The 18,461-nt window shown below is 37.7% G+C and overlaps 1 protein-coding gene and 1 long non-coding RNA gene across 21 annotated transcripts in view; both read right to left on the bottom strand.

Annotated features, from left to right (window-relative positions):
- Positions 1-946: 946 nt before the first annotated feature.
- LOC147841054 (uncharacterized) lies at positions 947-1,804 on the bottom strand. The gene is made up of 2 exons (XR_015505955.2): positions 1,770-1,804; positions 947-1,100 (listed from the first exon to the last, which is right to left on the bottom strand). It is a non-coding gene; the product is annotated as an uncharacterized LOC147841054 (long non-coding RNA).
- Positions 1,805-4,083: 2,279 nt separating this feature from the next.
- The window catches only part of usp54a (ubiquitin specific peptidase 54a), an 83,478-nt gene continuing 69,100 nt past the window's right edge, over positions 4,084-18,461 (bottom strand). For 4 of the 20 annotated variants that reach the window (NM_001327875.2, NM_001444266.1, NM_001444267.1 and 1 more), the window contains 8 exon segments: positions 4,084-6,326; positions 8,761-8,980; positions 10,545-10,682; positions 10,892-11,019; positions 12,687-13,537; positions 13,815-13,956; positions 16,475-16,594; positions 16,817-16,978. In NM_001327875.2, the coding sequence (NP_001314804.2) occupies positions 5,779-6,326; positions 8,761-8,980; positions 10,545-10,682; positions 10,892-11,019; positions 12,687-13,537; positions 13,815-13,956; positions 16,475-16,594; positions 16,817-16,978 (2,309 nt within the window). In that variant the 3' untranslated portion in view covers positions 4,084-5,778. 20 annotated transcript variants of the gene reach the window in all.

Genomic DNA, 18,461 nt, shown 5'->3' with positions numbered 1-18,461 from the left:
AAACTTCTGCTCAGACAGCGATGTTTACGAGCGAGCTAAATACTGCATTGTGTAACTATGGTACACAGACGGTACTGCTACTTCGTAGTTGCCTAAATATGATTCTGAAATCCCGCCAAGAATCTCAAAGAGCGTAAAAGAGTAAAAAGAGTTGAGCATGATATGACGTGAATACTAGTTAGCTCCCATAGAAATATACATTGGATGACGCCTACCCTGATGTTGTCTATTGGAAGGAATGCGTCAATAGAACCGCCATTTTAGTACAGGGTAGCGCTCCTTTAAAATTGACGCTCCATTTAATTGAGCGCCATCTAGCGGTCACATAAATCTAATGACTAAATATTATGACAACTTGTTCAACTTCTTTTATAAATATATATAACTTGACATTACTTTTTTTCCCTCACCACCACACTGGTCTTTTTCACAAGACAAAATTTTGTTGTTGAAAACTGTATTTTATATACTTAAATTTGACTTTTGCATGCTAAAAGTACTTGAGTAAGAGACGTTTTACTTGATTTTGGTCATTAAAAAAAAACTCCCTACGATGTATGTAGCCTATACCTGCTGTAGTCAACCTATATCCTACTGTAGGTTGAAAACCCATTCTTGTCTTAGGACATTTTATTAAGCAAATTTTAAAATAATAGTAAGTTCATGACATGTTAAATATATAGTATAATTTGCTGGTTTTAAACATACAGAATAATAATAAATATAGTTATGAAACAACCATAACATAACCCTTATGTCTCAGGACATCTTTGATAAACTTTTTATTACCTACACCAAATGTTGACTAATGAAGATACATTTATAACAACCATTTATTTGTTAGACTACTGTTGGTCATGGTCAAACCATGTTGCATACAAATGCATTCAACAGACTTACATGACAGTGCATTGCTGTAGAGGACAAATAAAACACGAGACAGGTGTTTAGAAAGAGTATAGTTTATTTAGTTTGACATGCAAACAAGACAAACTTTCAGAAAACAACCCGGAAACATTATAACGCGCGCGCTCATGAATATAACCCGCGGTTGTCTTCAACTGTTGTCTTCAATAGTCCTTCTTTGCTCAACAGCTTAGCTGAAAAACAAAGCAAAACATTACAACAGTCAAACAAAGAGCAAAGAGCATAGAATTACCAAGAGGCGACACTACAATTTGGGAAACAATAACGCGCTTTTTGAATAAATTAAATAAAAACAAAGCAGCTGCTTTCCATCGCAACAGCAGTGAGATCCAATGGACGGCCGATTGCTTTCACTTCAAAATGGCGGAATCCGGGGCTGTTGCTCTTGGTCATTCTAAGCTCTTTGCATAAAGTTTAATCATAACAGTTACCATGGTGTCTATTTCAAACTATAGTAAACTAAAGTTTGAAACTATAGTTTAAAATAGACGATGAGTGGGCCTCGCTACTCCCACCCACCATAACCCTCGCAGCGAGGTCCCACTACCGGCCCCCCGTGTTTCCCTGAGGGTCTTGGGGGTTGTTTGTTCCCTGCCTAGGGCTCAAAGGCCGCCTCGCCCCAGGGAGTGCACGAGAAGACCGGGCGCCAGGCCGTGCCAGTATTCACTGGATGTTGCTCGGCGGCACATTTCGAGCAACAAACACGTAATATTCCTTGCGATGTTGCATTTATGTACGCAAACCACAAGGAACTACAGCACAGACGGGCCCGAGTGAAGCTTCACGAAGCGGACTTCGTGAGATTGGCGTGGCTCCACTCGTACCGTCGGTATTGAACTCACCTTGGTCAAGTACAAACAGCAACACCGAGCGAACTGACAGCGCTGACAGAGAGCACACGAGCTTTATAGGAGCACAGATGCAAATTTTTACAAGGCACGTCACTGCTGTCTCGTTGTCATGGCGAGCGCTGAAGAGGGCTCACCTGATTGGAGCACGACTCGGGAATCTGCGTCACGGCGAGCTGCCGTCTGCCGTACACAAAAATTAAATATATTCAATATATTTTTTTATATTTTTGGTGCTGTGTAATATTCTGGGATAATATTCAGAATATTTAGACAGATGAATATAATTGGGTGTATGCCGAGCTAGTGTTGTTCCCATATACATATAAACTTCCGGTGACCGGTTATTGTGTTTTTTCTATTTATACAGTTCCTTTTACAGCATTCATGTTGTAATGTAATTAAAATACATTCAGTTAAATAAACTTTGGCATTCATTTAGTTTTTCAAGCGTAAAACGAGACAAATGGCCTTTTACTCGCACTCGCCCGTCAGGATCGGCAGGATAGCGCTGGGGTAAAATACATGCTCATATTATAAAGATATGGCGGGGAAAATGTTATTTAATGCAGTGCTTCTAGTACAATCTGCGACCCACTTCATATCGGATATCACTCAGCCAGTGGAGATCGCTGATTTTTAAAGAAAACTGACCTTTAAAACGTGCAGATTTTTCCTTTGGCATTCAGTTCGCCGGAAGCGCTTAACCCAGGTTACTGGCAAATTAAAAGTCCTATTAGCACGCTTCAGCCCTAAAATCCCAGACTGTCTTTCGAAAAAGAGTACGGGTTTAATCCCGGCATCCTGACCAAATTTACCTACTGGCCTCTGTCCATAACCATGGCCTCCTAACCATTCCCATATCACAATTGGCTTCATTACTCTGTCTTCTCTCTCTGTGGTGTGCGGTCTGGTGGAAAATGGCTGCTGTCGCTTCATCCAGGTGGATGCTACACTGGTGGTAGATGACGAGATTGCTACCCAATAAATACCAAACTAGCTAAATTTAAAAACAGTATTTCCCCTAAATGCTCATTTTGTACTCAATATGATGAAACTCTAAACTATTTATTTTGGGAGTGTACTTACTGTAAAGTGTTTTGGGTTGACTTTTCCAATTTAATTAAAAAAATTCTTATTTCCAAACTTTTGTATTTCCCCAAAAATTGTATTCTTTGGTTACTATCTGAGTGTAGATCCTTCTCATTGTAAATTTATTATTGATTTATTGCTTTTTTTAAACAAAATTTTACATCCATAAATGTAAATTTTCAAAGAAACACCCTTACTTTTTTATTTTCAGAAAGGACTTTGAAATGTATGTGAACTCTTTAAAAGACTCTTAACAATTACACTGCATTTAAAACGCTTTCTTAGTGTAAATCATTTAAACTTGTTTAATTTGCTGGAATTCTATTTATGTAACCCTCTTTGTCTCTTTGTTCATATTAAATCTTTGTAATGTTCTTTCTTGCATTAAAAATAATAAAATGAAAAAGTAGATGAGAAGATTTCCCCTATGTGTAAAGTGCTTTGAGTGCCAAGAAAAGTGCTATAGAAATGTAAGGAATTATTATTATTGTTATTATAAAGCACTGTTCATCGTGATATAGCCATTTTCATAATTCAATTGCCATGTCATATATTTTAAAATATTTAAATGTGTGTTCTGAAGGTTGTAACGACGGGGGTGTTAATAATTAATGACAGAAAGAATTTTCATTTTGAGTGAAAAATCCTTTATAAAAACTGGGGGGGCACAAACTCTTTCTGAGGGGGCAATGCCAGCGCTAGACTAGCGTTTACAGGGTCTTTTGTCTCTTTTTACGCTTTAACAAGCAAATGGATGCTTACGTCTATCTAACTGATTATATTTGAATCACATTACAACATTGATGATGTTAGAGGAACCTTGTGAAATTGAAAACAGTGACATGAAGCTTTCACTGGAAATGTATCATTAGCTGAATAACACTAGTTGTGCATACAGCCCGTTGACGGTTTGTTGATTTATCTGTCGCTAATTATTCCTTCCTTACTGCAGACCTTCTAGTCAGTTACTTAGAATCAAGAGTTTCGAAAGACCATAAACAAGATTTAGCAGAATTTGTAAGTTCACACTTGTAAACCACTTTGGACAAAAGTGTCTGCTAAATGAACAAATGTCAATATAAATGTAGAACATGCATGATCACTCATATTTAGCAGGCTACAAATAATTATAAATAAGAAGGACACTTTTTTGAAGTTAAGTAATACTTTAGGTATAATAATAGGTATAGAAAATAAGGTGGTCAGGAACAAGGTCCAGCGTTCTGCTCCTGACTGGAGCTTAATATAACTTTATTGCAAAAATACAAGTTTCATTTCTAGCACAGCATTTACAACAAATCCGAATCCATCTTAAGATCAAGGACTGAATATCTTTACACAATTTTATATATACAGCCTTGTTTTTTTTGCCATATCTGTTTGTATTTAACTCCGAAAGAAAGGAAGGGATGGGTAAATCAGTCACAGATCCCTGTTCTGTCAGTAATCACGCCAGGGCAGTGTTGCACTGCATATTGGCCAGGCAAAACAAACAAACAAACAAACAAACAAACAAAAAAGCTTTAGATAAATCGCCGAGTGGGAATTCAATGCAGAGGCACTCCGATTCACCGTTAGGTCCTGATTTAGGTAACCATAGTACATGCAAAACTGTTCTGGTGAAATAAAAACAAGAGCATGTTATTGGTTGAGGTATTTGACATGCTCCAAAATGTATGAAAACAAAAAAGTTTGGCCCTGTTTCAGAAATATGAGCAGGTAACACTTTCATCTCCGTGAAATGGCACATTGCACCATCAAACTCAGCTAACTGCTGAAAGATACTCCTAACATTCTCAATGTGTCAGACTAACTAAATGAACCATCTCAGACCACAAGTTTCACTTCAACAGCGTCTGTGAACCTAAAATCAACATAAAAGGCATTCATTCTCCATTGGGGGTGAAAAATTGAAATAGTTGAGTACTGCAACTCTTGAATTTAGCACTATTATAATATGGATTATTATATGGCTGGAAATCTAACATATGGACACAGTCTGGCACCTATTTACGTTGCCTTTCACAAACCAAGGCACTGCAGAATGCTCTGTCCTTCTGTTCACCTACAGTAAGTCTTAAAACAACCATGAAATAGTGTTGCACTTAACAGTTAATGTAAGATATAGCGTATAAATCAAAACGGTAAACTGCTGCTACTGCAAAACCAAAACAATTGAAGAGATCACATGTGTTGGTGCTACTGTCAGGCAGAACAATACTGTACACAAAAATATCAACACAAACGCTAATGAGGTGTCTGAAACTTGACTGTTGGTACACTGGAGGAATCTGATGTACCTCTGATTACTTACACACACACCCACACTGACGTCACAGCCCTCTAAATGAAGTAGTTACACACAAACATCGTTTTCCCAAAAAATGGGAGAAGTTACGACAGAGGAACGCTTCTAACTTAACACTTCTGAAGTGCACTAAACTTGAGTTAACATAGTTAAATTACAATCACAGAACTAAGTAAGGTTAGCTTGGAATGCTAATTGAAAACTAAAGCATATTTGTGCATATACAGAGCAGACGCTGTATATCAGCAGGCAAAGTTCATCCTTTTAGTGTGTTCACGTCAGTTAAGATGCGGCGTCCCACGCAGCAAAGTGCTCTTGTTCTTCACAGCTTTTGTGCAGAGATGACGAACTCAACTCTACAGCCGAATTAGCAGTGGAAACGTTTACTGTAGGTAAAACGCCATTTAAACGCAGCGGCTGCAATTAAAACATGATCACTCCACAATCACGTCTGAGCCAAAGCAACATCATTGTCTTTCACTTTAGCCAAAGCAGCTCCCAAGAACTTGCTGCTTTGTACTGTGTGAAGAGCTTCGGAGAATTGGCAAGGGGTCTTGTGTTTACTTCCAAGTCAGAGAATGAGTGCGCTGAAGGATGCAGGACTCAGCTGGTCATCCTGTAGTGGCTCATATGGGCTCTGCAGGCTTGGCAGTAGCTTCTAGTGGGTTCAGCCGGGTTCTGTTTGCACAGCCCGCAGATATAGACAGGATGGCCACGGGACGTCCCTCCACGGGGATCTGTCCTGGGGAAGACGTGAGTGTCCCTAGCAGCCCTCCAGTCTCTCTCAGGGGGGACATCGAGGCGGAGGGGTTGAGTTGGCGGCTCTGTGTGCGGGTGATGACGGCTGGAGTGATGCGGGATTGGAGCTGTTGATGAAGGGTGTTGGTGGGGTTGCCTGTAAAATCCATCCATCGTCCTACTTGGTGCTGTAGTGCGGTGAGGGCGGGATAGTGTGGCGTAGGCTGCGTCTGGGTGGTTTCGGGGTAAGGATCCTGGCCTCATTTGGTACACTGGGGGCCCAGATGAAACTGACCTACGAGGGGCCCGAGGAAGAGTGCCGTAGCTCAGTGCGACGTTGTGATAGTTTTCGCGGGAGAATGCTTCACCCCGGTCAAGCACAGCCAGAAACTTGTTGGTCTTTTGGCAGTCTCCTGGAGAGAGGATTGAATAAGATTTCAATTGTTGTTTTGACAGTGTAACAGTGCATGCAGGCTAGGGCTGCACAATTAATCCAAATTAAACTGAAAATACAAAGTAACCAAATGTGTTTCATTTTATACAACCTGCATTTCAGAATGAGAAGCAGTACTGCGCTTACTAATGCCGAGTTCAGACTGCATAATTTTAGCCCCAATTTTGACTCAGGTTTTAAGAAATCGCTGACAAATCACTAAAATCACAGGTAAATCTGTGCTTGTTTACGTGAGTAACAATCACACGGTGTGAACTATCAAAGACACTATCTGAGAGGATCGCCGATAAGTCACCGATACCCATGAGATATTTGGCATGCTAAATATCAGGACCTGTTTGCGATTGAAATCATGCCGTGTGAAATGTGCTCTGATTGAAAATAACATTGGCGATCACCTACAGCCAATCAGAGAGCAGCATCCACTAGTGTGGGTAACTGCAAGCCAGCAGGAGGTTGGGAGAGAAGTTAAAATGGAGAAAAAAGAGTGGGCTTTGGCAGGAGCGCCCGATTCTGTTAGACGTGTCATTTGAGCAATAGCTGAGCAATTGCACAACCATTTAAGCAAAAAGTTTAAGAGAAATTGCTAATTCCCTTCAAAACACAGGTAAGCAAAATAAGTATAATTTCTACCGCACAAAAGGCTTGTTTCTCATTATGTATTTAATAACAAAGTGTATACTACTATGTGAACTCGCGTTGTTTCCATGTCACTTCTCGCGTGTGTTGGGTTCTGAGACTTTTTTGACTTTTGCAAGACAAAGTTGTTGGCGATTCTTCCTATTGTAAAGTCATTCAGTGGGATCCATCCTGCAGTATAAACACAGCTGCGACGAAATACTACTCCAGATAGTCAGCTGTGAAGTAACTACTTTAAAAATCATACAGTCTGAACTCGGCGTAAGGTGCGGGCGTTGCTCTGTTAAACATCATTTAGGAAATACTTAAAAAAGAAAAGAAAATTCAAAGGGGGGCTAATAATTCTGACTTCAACTGTATATACTCTTCAAAAGTAGTTAATAATTTAATTGAATCATTTATTCCAATGATTTTAAAGATGAATCTCTAGCTTCATTACACTAGTCTCCGGTCACATGATCCTTCAGAAATCATTCTAACATTAATCCTTATTTTTATTATTTTTATTATTATTATTATTATTAATGGTAATAGTAATAAAAGCAATAATTACTTGAATAATAATTTTATTTGAAACTACATACAATTAGAAAGCAGTTTATAATGTTTAATAAATATTTAATAATTTCTTTGAATTTAATAAATGTCGCCTTGATAAACAGATACATTTTTTTAAACATGAAAAAACAACTTTTGACCAGTAGTGTGTTTACATATATAATTAATAAAATATTAAAACTATTAACACTCCTGTGAAATTATTTTTCACAATTTTTTCAAGTGCTTTATAATGCAGAGATGATTTATTGTTGATGGTTATGGTATGATAAAGATGATGGTCTTTACCATGAAGAGAGTAAGTAATATTTTACTAGTTATTTTGCAAGATACCAGTATTCAGCATAAAATGCTATTTAAAGGCTTAACTGGATTATTAGGTTAACTAGGCTAATTCTGAAAGTTAGCCATCACTGAACGACTTTAAATAAAAAAATAAAAATAAATCAGCTAATATTACAGGCAAACAAACAGAAATTAAACAGAAATTAATTTTTCCAGGGGGAAAAAAAAGTTACATGAAATACAGTGGAAAATGTCCTGGCTCCATTAAACATCACTTGGAAAAAAATGAAATTCTTTAAAACAAATGATATTTAGTTACTATTTAGTATTTAGTTAATATTTAGTTACTATTGTTTTAATCTGACCAAAACTCATATTGGTGCTTCTGTGAAAACAAAAACACTCTTGTGTGAAAAGAAAAAATGACTGAAGCTGCATATATAATAATACATGAAAACCCTCTCTCTCTCTCTCTCTCTCTCTCTCTCTCTCTCTCTCTCTCTCTCTCTCTCTCTCTCTCTCTCTCTCTCTCTCTCTCTCTCTCTCTCTCTCTCTCTCTCTCTCTCTCTCTCTCTCTCTCTCTCTCTCTCTCTCTCTCTCTCTCTCTCTCTCTCTCTCTCTCTCTCTCTCTCTCTCTCTCTCTCTCTCTCTCTCTCTGCCAAACGCAGATTTGAGGGTTTACTAAACATAAAAATCATGGTCATACAGAAATAAGATCACGTTGATGCATAAATTGAGATTGCAATCTTTTAACGAATAATTGTGCAGCTCTAATGAAACTCAAAATTTAATTTCATTATCCTCGGTCTCAACAAATCTTTACAGCATTAAACTGATGAAGAGCAAAACCACAAGAACAAAACATACACAGGCAGAGAAAGGTTGAACTGCAACTGGGGTGTGATGGTTACCTGTTTGTCCATGAGGGGGCCTCAGTGTCTGCTGGTGCAGGTGTGATGATGTAGGGACGGGGTGAGGACGGTGGCTCGAGTGAAGGTGTTGGGGCGGTGGTTCGTGAGGGAACATTGGTGGATTGTGGGAGGGAAGTGGTAAAACATGCAGGGATGTGCTGGAGCGATGTGTGGGGAGTTGCACGTTCACATGCTTGGACATCCTGGAGACATGAGGGTCCTTTATGAACAAAATAAAAAAAAGAGGAACGAAAGGAATGAGACATGAGGAGATGTGAAAACAAAGTGTGCTCCCATCAACAATATGACAGTGATGGAAATCATACAAAAACAATTAGGAAATCAAAAAACAAAACAAAAAAACACCGTAACCAAAGAAGAGATGGATAGTGTACCTTAAGAATTGCAGAAAATTAACAACATCTTAAAGGAACACTCCCCTTTTTTTGTAAATAGGCCATTTATAGTGCTCTAGAGTTAAACAGCTGAGTTGTACCATCTTATTAATCCATTCAGCTAGGTCTGGCAGGACCTCTTTAAGCTTAGCAATAATTATTGACCAGACCTAAAGATCGGCTAAACGGATTAAAAAAAAAAGTAAAACTCAACAGTTTAACTGGAGAGTTGTAAAATTACCCTGTTTAAAAAAAAGTTTTGTTTTCCTAAATTGCACTAAATCAGTGGTTCTCAAACTGGATACCCAGACAACTGGTGTTCAATAAAGAATTCCAATAAGTGTGTGTGGATGACTAATTAAATGAAAGAAAATAAAGTAACTAAATAAACGTAAATATCAATATAATAAAAAGTAGAGATGTCCAGATCCGATCACATAATGGGAAATCGGGACCGATCACACGGTTTCAGACTCGAATGTCGAATCGAACTTGAATGATGTTACCTCCCGATCAGTACTTGAATATATATGTATTTACAGTATATATATATATATATATATATATAAAATTTTCATTATTTTTTTAACACATCTATAGTTATGCGGTAGCAAAGAGTTAGACCTCTTTCTTTATTTCACACAGAAACAGCAACATGTGTGGCATGACATCACTGTTGCAGAGACACTATTGGTTAAATGCTGGAACACAGTAGAACACAGAAACAGCTTGATGCAGAAATCGCAAGTAAGCGGTCTGCAGGAATTATAAAGTTAATGACAACAACATTGCCATAGCAAACTGTGAGATATGTAAACTTGGGATTGCCTGTAAGTTATTTTAAGTTGAGCTGCTATTTGTTTTTTATATGTACCGTTGCACTTAAGTCCAAAAGTGAAGAATGTTTGCCTCACAGAAGTGCTCTGTTTGTTAACAGAAATGTTGAATGTTTAAATAAGGCGAATTAAATACAAAATAAAGATCATTCTGGATCTGTTTCTTCACTAACTATTCTTTTTTTTTATGCATTATAGAAGTATCGGATTGGGTTTTGGAATTGGTAGATACTCAAAATCATATGACTCTGACTCGAGAGCAAAAAAACCTGATCGGGACGTCCCTAACAAAAAGCAGTTTTGCAGCTGAATTGGTGTGTCGTAAGTAAGCCACTGTTCTATGTGTTGTATTCACTGCATTCACACCAGGTGGCAGTATTTCTCTATCGAAATGATTTTACAAACATTTAAAGATGCACTTGCTAAACCCATGACGTAATAGTTAATATCTACTGAGAACAAGCTAATTTTGCTGCAGATGAAATGATGCTAATGTTCAGTATTTTGAGTGCATAAAATGAGGCTTGAGTGTTTGAGCAAGTGAGACACCCACAAAGCTGCGAGATGGGGGTACTTCAGTCCGTCCTCCAACAACAGTCCCACTGAGACTCCGAGCAATTCGTCGCAGGTTCTCAGCACTGTATGATTCATCCTCACCCAGCGGTTCATTATAGGCTGCAGCAGAAACAGGCTGCGCGCGCACACACACACACACACACACACACACACACACACACACACACACACACACACACACACACACACACACACACACACACAATGGTGTTAACATTTTACATCCTTATTAACAGCATGCAAATTCTTCAGCTTGTCTGATGACCATTATATACATTTCTAATACACACAGTAATACTACATAAAGCAGGTGTTCCGGCTGACCTTCTGAAGTGGTTTAGTGCTGTACGTTGGCGTCCTGTAGGCACTCCTCTCAATCTCTGCTGTGGGGGTTTTGGAGCGGCCAAGAGTGGCAGAGGATCCAGTGCTGTGTTTACGAGAAACAGCAGGACCTACAAAAAACATTACATTTATACAACCTGACTGCAAAAATATCTACTTATCCTTCACTATTATTTTTAAATAAATAATACATTACGAATAATATTACCATTAGTTACATATATTAGTATTAGCTGAATACAACATCATATACAATGCATCAGTTATATGAAATCATCATTTATTTTGAAATTCTACAAAAAGACAAAAATGTATCATCAGATTTCTTTACTTTTCTCATTCCTTATATAATAATTAAATTATATCACTGACATGTAAAACATTGTGTATATATTAGCCATGGGTCGATAAGCATTTTTAAAGTTTACCACGGATTGGAAAATCAAAGTTTTAAAACCGCCAAAAACCTGCTATACTGTTCCTACAGTTAGGACAACAGTATATCCAGCAGAAAATATATCCAAAGATGTGGTTTTAAATTGTAGAAAAGACTGCGGTCTTAAATAATGAAGACAGCAGAAATCAATTATCCATTTTTAATTATTTAGCCGTTTACCGTTTACTGTTCTAAAATATCAGAAGCGTTTCTCAAAATAAAATATATTGTAATCAAAAAGTTTTTGTTTTTACCAAAACATTCAAAAAGAATATATTTTACAGCAGTAAACACAATACAGTGAAACCATGATATTTTTATCCAAGTTTATCTACCGTTAGATTCATATACTGGCCCATGCCTAGTAAATGTAAATATATATATGTCAGAATATTATTAGCCCCCCTGTTTTTTTTTTAATAACTCGTTTCTAATGATTGATTTATTTTATCTTTGTCATGATGACAGTAAATATTATTTTACTAGGTATTTTTCAAGACACTTCTATACAGCTTAAAGTGGCATTTAAAGGCATAACTAGGTTAATTAGGTTACCTAGGCCAGATAGGGTAATTAGGCAAGTTATTGTATAATGATGGTTTGTTCTGTAGACAGTCAAAAAACATATAGCTTAAAGGGGCTAATAATTTTGTCCTTAAAATGGTGGTTAAAAAAATAAAAACTGCTTTTATTCTTGCCTAAATAAAAAACAGATAAGGCTCTCCAGAAGAAAACAGATTATCAGACATACTGTGAAAATTTCCTAGCTCTATTAAACATCATTTGGGAAATATTTAAAAAGGAAAAATTAATTTAAAGTGGGATTATAATTCTGACTTCCAATTTAAGCCAAAAATAAAAACCCTGAATTTTACTGACAGCAAATGAACAAACTAGGTTGCAGTTGTGCTGATACATCAATAATACTAAAATACAGTAATATGTTAAAACAGAAATATTTTAATATTCAAATGATCTTAGCTTGAATAATAATTTGCATGATTATTGCATGAGCCACTATGAAAACCGCAATGGAAAATTTAACTCTGATTAAAAAAAACAAACAAAGCCAGCAAAAAGAAATTGGTTTTGACTTTTGCATGTCTGTGAAAAACAACATGGTATAACAAAAATATGAAATAGAAAATTTACATTTTAATAAATGGAAACAAATCTTAAAAGTGACCAACAAAACCCCTGATATTCCATGACCTGACAAAAAAAATCCCTGACGTTCAATGTCTGGAACAAAATATTCCATGATACTCCAGAAATTCCATGACCTGTGAAAAACAAGTAATATCTTCAAAAGGTTAAACAAAAAAAACAAAAAAAAATCACCTGATCTGTTGGCAAGCTGAGGGCTGGTTCCCCGTGTGGCTCTAGGCATGCTGGGAGCCTTCAAGCTGGCCTGATAGAGTGAGTCCAGCTCTGACAGCTCCTCACAAGGCGAGTCACGTCCCGACCGCGCACACTTCTGGGAATTGTAGTATCGATTGACATTCTCTGCCCAACGTTCCACAGGCATGGGGCCGGCTGGACGCTGCTCCAGCACTGGTGAAGACAGGAATGGAGGACAGGGGGACGATGGGGAACTGAGGTCTACTGGAGAATACATGGAAGAGTCCAGCGTGGTGGGACGACTATCAGGACGCTCCAGACTGCGACAGGACCAATTACGTGAGGGAACAGGGAGTGATTTTTGACAGGCATGGGGTGCTTGGGACAGGCCATGGAGAGACTGAGGACGATGGGGATTCTGGAGACCTTCTTCAGAGTGATCAGTGGTGGAAGGTGTGAGACGGGCACTGAAATAAGCAGGAGTGTTGAGCGAAACGGAGGACTGCAGGGAAGCCTCACAGCCATTCGCTGCAATCACAGGCACAGTGGCAGGACTGCGTTTACTAGCAGTTTGTACAAGAGAGTTTGTGTTAATTACAGGGTCCCTAGGACCCCGATCATTTTCTGTCACATCAAGAGAACTTGGGTGGTCCCCTGCATTGTCCTTCTGGGAACATGTATCTGTATGGTAAGAGGGGACAGGAGGGCCTGGGGTTTCAGAAATCGGTTTACTTGTAGACTGAGGTTTTATGTGGAGAGGTGACGGTGGTCTTAATGCATCTTCTGAAATGGCCTTCTCATCCTCTTCTTTAACATTTGTCAGAAGTATTTGGACCGGGACAGACTGTTCACTGAATGAGGAAGATGAAAAACAGCAATGAGTTCCTGCTAACAATCCATCCGACTAACTTGAATCAGGTCTTGATAATGTCATGCAGTACTTGTTTCAGTCTAGAGGTGACACTATTACCTGTGCAGCTCTTTGCAGAATGGTTACTTAATCTAACCTGGCCTGCAACAGTGCTGATCATAATTTTTAAAGCACATTTCCTCTTCCTGTGTGCAAGGCTCCTGGAGCACACACACACACTCGCATACATATACACAACCGCAGGCAGCAGCAGGTACCTGAGGGGCTGTTTCTGCTCCTTCTCTTCCTCCTGTTGCTTCTGTTGCATGCGTTGCTGCAGACCTCGTGCTCTCCTCATGCATTTTTGCATCCTGCCCTGAGCGTTAGCGCTGCTCTCATGCAAGGTATGCCTGAGTTTAGCTACAACGCAAACAAAACAAAACAAAAAAAAGGCCAAAGAAAAATGAAACAGATGCAGAACATAAAAAAAAGGTCATGGGGCGCATGCAAACACACATTACAAAGAACCAAAATGAGGTTTGACTGAATTATGAGGTGAGGGTTGAGGGGAGGATCACACAAAAAGGGAAGATGGGGAATCTAGTGAAAATCCTGACGCACATGTTAAATAGTCTCAAGCACAAAATGATTAAATAATAATGACGCTGACTTAAAACAAAATGAGTTGTAGTTAAGCCAACGAACTAAAAGAAATGCAAAAAGCCTAATGACACATCTACGTCAAATTAATTATTAATGATTACAGGATACGAGAATACTTTGAGCTGCATTCTACCCAATCTTACAGAGGCTCTAGAAACCAGGAAGGGGAGTGAGGTGCAGGTAACACACAGGAACCAGGCCATGGAAAGTGTCAAGTGTGTGTGTGTGTGTGTGTTTGTGCATCTGGTCACATCATAAGTGATAAACCTCAAGGTATGACATACAAGAAAGACAGATAGACGTAAAATGACATTGGAAAGTAAGACAGAAAGACACAAACAGCATTTTTATTGACAGTAATAAAAATCAATAGTGCTAGATCCGAGGCCTCTTAAATATCCGCTAGGAGCTATAGTCTCTTTCTGGTGTAATAATCTCATAACTTTGTTGCAGTACCATGGCTGCAGCAGGGAAAATTATATTACACAGCACCTGAAAATCTTGCAATGGTGATGTTTGTAAGAGATGATTCAGAACTATTTTCAAGCAACGTTTCTTTTTCTGTTGGTCTTAATACACAATGTAACAAGAGAAGAGTCAAGCTTTAAACAGGAAAATGAGCAAATGATATTTGCTAATCTAAGCTAAAAGTGCTTCCATCAGACCCAGAAATCAGCTACAATGATCATGTTGAGAGAAGCTAAATGTGCTCCCACCATATTCTGAGATTGGCTGAATGGATTAAAAAAAGTAAACCTTAACTGTAGTGAATTTGTAAAAATGTTCCTTTAAGAAAGAAATAAATAAGTTTGTTAAGTTCAATGCAGTCCTAAAATTCTGTAAAGTTTTCAAATATTTGCTGAAGCAGTGTTTAGGTAGACTGAATGATTGGAGAAAGCCGGCATACATCTGCTTTCTTCACTGGAAGGTCCAGTCTTGCGTGACATTTTGATGAAACATTATGAGGTCAAAATTGTTTTTTAAATTGAAACCTATGCATGGATGAACTGTTCACAATATGATCCATTACATGCACTTAGAAAATAGATGGGTCAATTTTCATGCTAACTTTATTTTTAATGAGTCTGCCACAAAAAGAGCATTCGTGCTTCATGAGCTCTCTCTGAGCGAATTCAACTTAAAAAACAAGCTCTACCTATTTGACTGGTATTTGTAGAGATATTGCATTATGATGATTAAAAACATTATTTTTAAATAAACAAACATGTTTCAAGTGGCCTTTTAGAACAATATTTAAAAAGAAAAAAAGTTGCGAACGTGGACAAAACACAAAATATAGTTTATTCTTGAGAAAGAAAAGATGAATAAATAGCTGAATTTTATTGTTAATAATGTTTATGATTCCAGTTATCTATAGCATATGCATAAGACTGAGCTATAAATCATGGAGTTGCCTACTTGTTGGATACTAAAGTTTTTAATACAATACCCAATAAAGTAAATATATTTATAATAATAAATTTTATCAAAAATAAAAAACATTTCTCTGGAAAATTTCCAGTCAGTGCCAGGAGTTTTTTTTTAGCATTTTCACCAAATGTTCATCATCAAAAAAAATTGTGTTGCACCCATTTTGGAAATAAAATACTATACATTTAAATACGTAAATACATTAAATACAATTTAAGTACTTAAATATAAGTACTATGCAATTAAAAACAGGACTAGATAATTTTCATTTATGTGGTGTTGTTTGTTATGTTGTCGTTGTTATATTTGCTGTCAAAATCCCTGACAGTCTCTAGCAGTGGTAGGGAAAGTTTTATTAACTGTAATAAAAAAGGTATTTTTTTGCCCCATGCTGTTTTCTTTTAAGTCTTTATTAATTTTTTTATTCAACTGACAGATGCTGAACATTTATCAGGGGACATGATTATTGGCTCAGTGTATCTTAACATGTTCATATCACATTGGAAAATTTGAAAAACTAATCCATCATACACTATAGGCTGAATTCATTAAGGCTGGATTTAATCACATCACTTCATATGGTCTGCTAGTTGGTTTCTATGGTTACAGTTAAACCGGCATGTACCGTTATGAACTCGCGGCTTGAATCTGATCAGAAAAAAAAGAAGAGACATTTAAATAACGGACCTACTACTGTCTGTAGACAGATTGACAAATATGGCAAATCTGATGTGACCTGTCAAAGCCTTGCACTTTTGAAAAACACACTTAAAGACAAAGATGTAAAGACACAAACACAAGGCAATAGTGATTGCAGGAGCAGGCTGAGGGCAGGATTACTTACACATTGCTTCGTTAACCACAGACAGAGCGGCGGCCACCTCTCCTGCCTGTTCCAGCCTCAGAGACTGATCTAACAGAGACTCTGCCTCCAACACACAGCGCTCAAAGCCTTCCCCTTTCCCTGCAGTTGACAAACAGCACAGCATAGCGCTTTCAGCAGGGAAACCAGCACACCTGCATCTCTCTTACACACTCACAAACACACACACACACACACACACACACACACACACACACACGTGCAGTCCCAAGCCCCAAAGGTTTAGCCACAGCAGAAACCCAAGAAATGCATCCGGAGGCAGATCCGCTCCCTTCACCCTTGCGCTGCAGGCTCATGCCTTACCTTGATTCTGGAGCTCATCCAGATCCATGAACTTGCTGGGTCTGGGATTGAAGCCCATGGCTGCCTCTTTCTCCTTTTCCTTTCGTCTCTGCAACTCCTGCTCTCTGGCCCGGCGAGCCACTTCCTCCTGAAGCTCGTCCAGTTCACTGCGGCCCTCACCTGCTGCTCATAAACACAAACAACAGAATATTAAAGAAATTGTCATGATTTATTGCTGCATTTATACTGTCAACCAATTCTGTTTTTCATTTTCAACCAGAACACAGATTAGATTATCTTGTTGTATGAAAGCAAACAACAAGAAATAAAAGGATATCAGAACTTATTTTTGGCAAACAACCTTCATACTTGCAGTGTTGAGTAATATTAACTTAGTAACTAAAAAAATATTGTCAAACTTTAATAAAGCTGAAACTAAATAAAACTAAAATAAGACCAATAGAAAAGAAATGTTATGCAGTAACTAAATTAAACAAAGTATTATAATGACTGATTAAGCTGCTTAAAATGATAAAAGCACATTTCTTAAGATAAACCTTACATTAAAAAAAGTCCAAATAAAATATGCAATTTCATAAGAATATAACTACTATATTGAGTTTGTTGTAATATATATAAAATTACAACACTATTACATGTTAGACTTCATATGAGCAATATCACATGAGTAGCAGTGCGATATGGCTGTATGTATCGGCACTGTTGGGAGTGTGATATTGCATTTATACAACAGTTTGACAGCATAATCGTGCGTATAAAAAAGAAAGTCAAACACAGAGAGTCTAAAAATCCTTTTGTATGAGGAACTACTTTCTTCCGCCATTCATTCATATCTGCAGCTGATGGTAAAAAACTGCAGAAGCTGTTACTAATTCACAAATGCCACTTCAGAGCTAGTATTTGAATAATTCTCTAGCGTATAATATGATAGTAATGACATTTTTTGCTGACATTTTAATATTATATGACTGAACTGCATGAAATGTCATTAGTCCAAAGTCATTTCCCAGTATTTCATTGCTGCAACCAGGAGAGCACAATAGTTAACCCCGAAAAAGCCAAAGCAACACAATTACTACCTGAATAATGTTGTGTTTGCGATTAGGAAAAACGCTAAACACATGCGGGCAATTTTTCTTTTTTTTCTTTCTTTTTACTGAACTAGTTTGTGGTAACAAAAATAGGAGACTCAAACAGATGGCAAACCAAAAAGTAACTCAGAGTTAAACGAAAAGTGGCCAATTCAATACACTACAATTACTTTGGTGAAAAATACAGAACATACAAAAGAGAGACATCGACTTAGAAAGTCACTTACCAGTTTAATATTGATTTGATCAGCTGTAGTAAGAAATGACACTGTTTTAGTCCTGTAAGGGCTTATTATGCGGTCTCTGATGCCATCTTGTGGATGGACAGCGTCAACCGTCTTTGCTATGCTCAATAGTGATGGGCGATACCACAATTTTTGAATGCGATATGATACCGATACTTTTTGTTCAATTTTTGTACGATACTGATACCACTATAATTTGACATGTTAATGTGATTTTTTCTAAATAATGTTACTTTTAAAAAAAAGGTCATTACATGTAAAGAACTCATGTTAATTTTTGGACAGAGGGAGACTGAGCAGAAGAACACT

The sequence above is a fragment of the Danio rerio genome, chromosome 13 (assembly GCF_052040795.2).
Source record: "Danio rerio strain M-AB ecotype USA chromosome 13, GRCz13ab, whole genome shotgun sequence".
In the NCBI taxonomy this organism is placed as follows: Eukaryota; Metazoa; Chordata; class Actinopteri; order Cypriniformes; family Danionidae; genus Danio; species Danio rerio.
This window is presented reverse-complemented; position numbering and strand designations above follow the sequence as displayed.